The sequence below is a fragment of the Mandrillus leucophaeus genome, unplaced genomic scaffold (assembly GCF_000951045.1).
Source record: "Mandrillus leucophaeus isolate KB7577 unplaced genomic scaffold, Mleu.le_1.0 Scaffold1278, whole genome shotgun sequence".
Classification (NCBI taxonomy): Eukaryota; Metazoa; Chordata; class Mammalia; order Primates; family Cercopithecidae; genus Mandrillus; species Mandrillus leucophaeus.
Genome location: NW_012101187.1, coordinates 480377 through 485988, shown reverse-complemented (window position 1 = coordinate 485988; position 5612 = coordinate 480377). Strand labels below are relative to the sequence as shown.

At 43.5% G+C, this 5612-nt stretch overlaps 1 protein-coding gene across 1 annotated transcript in view; it reads left to right on the top strand.

The window, feature by feature from the left end:
* Nucleotides 1-964: 964 nt before the first annotated feature.
* LOC105533677 (ubiquitin carboxyl-terminal hydrolase 13) overlaps nt 965-5612 on the top strand; it is a gene marked incomplete at its 5' end in the record, with an annotated part of 75064 nt that continues 70416 nt past the window's right edge. The window contains 2 exons of the mRNA XM_011972170.1: nt 965-1036; nt 1393-1486. Coding sequence (XP_011827560.1) covers nt 965-1036; nt 1393-1486 — 166 coding nt within the window. The remainder of the gene's footprint in view (nt 1037-1392; nt 1487-5612) is intronic.

The following is a 5612-nucleotide window of genomic DNA, read 5'->3' as shown; positions in this document are numbered from 1 at the left end:
AGAAGAAACATCAAGGATAAGGGGTTTCTGGCTACCCAGACTTAATGGGATTACTGCTGAAGGCAGGCTAGGCTGGTCAGATACAAGGATGGACAATTTTCACTAAACTGAATTAGCAGGATGCTTACTCAAACTGGATCTACAAGAACAGAGAGGGAAGCCCAAGGACAGGCCCAGGCAAGCAGAGGATTCAGAGGAGCCTGACGACGTTTTGGTTTAAGTCGAGTCTTGTCCCTAACTGTACTGTTGTCTTTTTTGTTTTTTTGAGACAGAGTTTTGCTTTGTCACCCAGGCTGGAGTCTGGTGGCATGATCTTGGCTCACTGCAATCTCCACCTCCAGGGTTCAAGCGATTCCCCTGCCTCAGCCTCCTGAGTAGCTGGGATTCCAGGCACGTGCCACCACGCCCAGCTAATTTTTGTATTTTTAGTAGACACGGGGTTTTGCCATGTTAGCTAGGCTGGTCTCGAGCTCCTGACCTCAGGTGAACCACCCGCCTCAGCCTCCCAAAGTGCTGGGATTACAGGTGTGAGCCACGGTGCCTGGCCTCTGTACCATTGTCATCGAGGTGGTGATTATTGTGATGGGTTAGTCAGTGGTTCTTAACTCTGGATGCATGTTAGAATCACTCGGGGAACTTTTAAAAGACATTCCAAATCCCAGGCCTCAGTCTCGAGCAATGAAATTGGAACATCTAGGGGTGGTTCTGGCTTTGGTAAATGTAAAAGAAACTCTTTGGGTGAATTTAACTTACAATGAGGGTTGAGACCCACTGATAGAAGGATAAACGTTTCAGGAAGGTCATGAGTGCTGGTAGGGGTAGAATCTCAGGAAAAACTTTTCTTCAGGTAGATTGTTTAGTTTGACAAAGGGGCAAGAAGGTCTTAGCAAGAATTTCGATGGCTTGTTTTGGTTCTGTTTTTCTTGCAGTTGCTATGTTTTAACTATTGCCGCTCATTTTCTAGGTATGTAGGAAACCTTCCCAGAATATTTGACTACTCGCCTTTAGATCCAACACAAGATTTCAACACACAGATGTAAGTGGCAGAATTTTTTTTTTTTTTTTTTACGAAAAGCATCCAATAAAATGTTCATGGTGGTTATCTCTGGGTTGCAAAATTAAAGGCAATTCTTTATGTTTTTTTTTTTAAAGTGTTCCAAAATGAGAATGTGTTACTTTTATAAGAAGATAAAGTTATCTACAAAATACTGAAGAAAATTTGAAACTGGTATCAGTGTGAAGCAGAATCAAATAAATAAGTTATTTGTGTGTAATCCACATCAAATGCTCCACTTAACAGCAGCTGTACTTATTGATATTCATAGATAAATGTAATATTGCTATGGAAAAACAACAATGACCTTTTTGTTTTTGTTTCTCTGTCCTGGCCAGGACTAAGTTAGGACATGGCCTTCTCTCAGGCCAGTATTCAAAGCCTCCGGTGAAATCTGAACTCATTGAACAGGTGATGAAGGAGGAGCACAAGGTAAGCGTCCGAGCATTTGCCATGTTGACATGTAGGTAGGGAGGAGCTTTAGAATGTGGGTTTCCTCTGATTTGGCACATGGTGGCCATAAATTTAGCAAGCTGTCAGAATACTAATGTCATTTCAGTGTCTAGGGTGCCTGTCTGTATGCTCTTAAAAACTGTGACAAGTAATAGCTAGCCAGGGTTGGGTTTATAGAGACAGTTGCTTCATGGATTATACATGTGTGCCATCATTAACCATCTTTAGAAACAGTATTCTTTATAAAATAGAGCTGAGATCGAAGGACTAAATCTCATAAAAATATAAACATTTTCCCCTTGGTACCACAGTCTTGGCACTTATAGTGTCTTCCTTCTCCTAAGCCTCAGCTTTGTTGGCTAGAGTTTCTCAAGAGTCTGGTTGTTAAAAAAACAACACACAGGGTCAGGCATGGTGGCTCACGCCTGTAATCCCAGCACTTTGGGAGGCCGAGGCAGGCAGATCACCTGAGGTCGGGAGTTCAAGACCAGCCTGGCCAACATGGTGAAACCCTGTCTCTACTAAAAATACAAAAATTAGTTGGGCGTGGTGGCGCATGCCTGTAATCGCAGCTACTCCGGAATTGCTTGAACCAGGAGGTTGCAGTGAGTCGAAATTGTGCCACTGCACTCCAGCCTGGGCGACACAGTGAGACTCCATATCAAACAAACAAACAAACAAACAAAGAATAACACACAGATTCCTTAGTCCCTCCTCAGGACTGAGGAATCAGAATCTCAGGGGAGGGCTTGGCATTCCTCAGGTATGGTAAGCTGCCGGGTGGTTCTTAAGCACACTCAAGTAGGAGAAACTCTGTGGGCCAGTCATTATTAATTAACAGAAGCACTGAAATATGGGCTTGATCTTTGAATGGCCAGACCTGCATTTCCACTGGCCCCTCCTTATGCTGCTCGTTGTACAACTCCAGAGGGTACTACTCATAACTTGGTCTTTTTGAGTGGTGCCCTTGCAGTTGTGCAGTGCACAGCTTACACATCTGTGTTTGGCACCGTTCTCTCCCTTTGCCACAGATGCCCTGAGTGGAACTCATGCCCCACTTCCCCACCACCTACTCTGGCTTCCCAGTACCCTGTCTTGACTTACTGGGCAGGCTTGTTCAGTTCTGTGTCTCAAGTGTTTATCTTAAGCCAGTCCTTCTTAGCTAATACCTGTAGACTGACAGCAAGAATCAACAGTGAATAAATACCCTCTTGTCCATAAGGAAGCCAGCTAGTTGTGGAAACGGAGGAAACAAGGGAAAGGAGGTTATGAAAAGAACATACAGAGGCAGCCTTGGGGGCGGGGAGAAAGAATTAAGTTGTGAAGAGGATGGAGAGGGAAACAGACATTCTGAATGGCAAGCCCAAGAGACCAGAGTGGTACGGGAATAGGAAGAATTGAAGTTCTCAAGTTGAATTGTTACCCAGCATTGTAAGATAACAAGGTCCTTATCCACCAGAGGCTGGAAGGCTCCTATCTGAGATACAGTTGAGGAGGTGGCTTGAGGGTAGGGCTGGAGTTTGGGGTTATCTAGGCTTCTTCTATTTCTGTGCTTCTGTGAAACTTTAAAGAGGTGATTGTGGATAAACCTCAGTCCAAAATTGTGTTATGATCGTATTTGTTCTGAGTTCTCATCCAGGCGGTGTCACTTCTTGTATGGCTCTTCTGGGGCAGGGTCTGTGCTCTCTGGTGGAGGTGAAGGAGCTGGGAGTAGGACTCAGGACCTTGGCTTTCCCTCCTGGTTCTGCAAGGAGCTGTGTGATTATGGGCAAGCCATGCCACCTTCCGATCCCACCATTCAAGTAGTAGAATTGGTCTAGGTGGTGGTGGTGAATGTTTTAAGCCCAGGAGTCCCCTTTCTAATGTAAATAAAATCTGTGCACCTTACGTGACCGTTTCTGTGCTTTTGGGATCTCCTTATTTGAGAAAATGTGAAATGAAAAATCATCCATTTAGTGCTGTTTGGAAATAAAATTTGGTTTTGTTAATATTACAGTGTCCTTTTATGTTAAAAAAAGAAGTTCTTATATGAGCAAGGCACACTATCTATGCAGTCTACAAGTAGTATCTGTTTGGAGCCCTTATCTCTCTTCCCGCATTGGATTTGGTAGCCGTAGTGTAGTAGCTCTTTACATCTCCAGGGTCGGAGGCTTGTAGGTGGGAGGCACTGCTCTGTCTGGATCGAGGTGTGTGATCTGAAAGCACTTGGGCCATCTCTGGGATGTGTTTTGCTTGGTCCACACATAAAATCTAAATTTCCATCTTCTCTTAACCACTCAGAATGTGTGACAGTCCCAGGCTTGCGATGACAGCTGGAGCCAAGGGCCAGACCTCCCTTCACACAGGTCACATAGTCCTCAGCTGGCTCCGGTCCCTTTATGACTCATGACCTGACTGGGACTCTGGGTATTTGGATTTGTGACCCTTGATCTAGATGACTTGTGAAATCCTTTCCAGCCCTCAGGTGCCATGATCTAGTAGTCTTAAAGAAAGAATCCTGATTGTGAGAAGTATATAGTGTGCATTTGGGCAGGGGCAGGGAAGGCCCATCCAGCTGGGTGTGAGACAAGTGGGTCTTTGGTCCAGCATTGGTAATATTCCTTTAACACTCAAATAGAGCTCACATTGACCATGATTTTCCTTGTGGCCCTGGGGATGTCCATTTCAAGCTGTTCCTTGAATAGACAAATAATTTACAGCAAAAATCTCCACTTTCCTTGACAGTGGAAAGAATTAGTTTCTCAGGCATCAGGATTTTCACTGGCAGTTGGTTTCAAAGGAACCAATTCGTGAGGCTCTTTCATTTTCTCAGGTACCTGAAGCCCTTTGGAAGGATGGACCTGTCCCAGGCCGCTGGTGTTTGTAACTTATAGATGAGCCTGAAATGCCCCAAGATAGGGCAAGAAGATTCACTGAAACAGAAAAGGGGATAGATGATGAGAGGAATGTGTGGTGGAGGGGAGAGAGCATGAAGGATGGGTCAGAGCCATGTGGCAGAAATGCCTTTTTCCAGGGCCACCACCACTCATGATCTTAATAACTAGCATCACATAGTGCTTGCAAAGGGCCGGGCTCTGCCTGTATGTTCACTGATGCAGAAACGGATGTACAGAAGCCTTGCCCAAAGTTACAAAGCCAGTGAGTGGCGGAGCTGGGAATTATATCAGGCAGTTTGGCTCTGGAGTCTGTGTTTTTGATCACTGCATTATCCTACTTCCCTAACAGTTGTTCCAAGACTTATTTCAGGCTCCCAGTGCCTCAGTGTGTGGATGGTGGCAGGTGGATGACAAAAGGGGGCATTTGAAGTTTGCAGAATTACCAGGTAGCCCAGTTACAAGGGTTTCTCACCGGTGTCTTACAAGTTGGGTCATTTCTGGAATATATACTTCCCGGTATTAAATTAATCTGCTATAAACCAAGGTTAAATCTAGCTTTTTATATATGCATGCTTAGTAAACATCATCATGCATAAAAAGGTGGCCATATTTATTTGTGGTACCGCCATTTTTACTTAAATATGTTGAATTGAATTTTAAGATTAACTTGTGCTTACAATAGATAATACTATAAAAGGGCATTTTTTTCTTCAAAAAATATTTTCTCTATGCATTCTAAGGCAGTGCTTTCAAATGTTTTAAAGCTGAACACTCTGCCTTATTTCTTCTTCCAAAGATAACATATTTTAAATAACTGTATTCTGTACAAGCTGCATTTCTTAAGCGACAATTTATTTGATTTCTCATCTAAATAATCCTCAACACATAATTGCTGGTCTCATCCTTTTATCAACGTGAGATAACTAGTGTTCTGCTTCAAGGTGATGTAATTTTAGCTGTGAATGTAAGAGCTTTGTTTCCCTTAACCTCTATTTTCCTAGGTTAGACACATGTAACCTTTCGGATTCACCTTTGAAATATGAGTAATAGTTTGGGAATGCCCCTGTCCTCCTAGCTTAGGAGATTTGGGGTTTTGGCCTAGGTTAAACACTTACTGGTCCAAGGTTTATTGTTTAAGGTGACAGACTGGATTAAGAAAATGTGGCACATATACACCATGGAATACTATGCAGCCATAAAAAACGATGAGTTTGGGTCCTTTGTAGGGA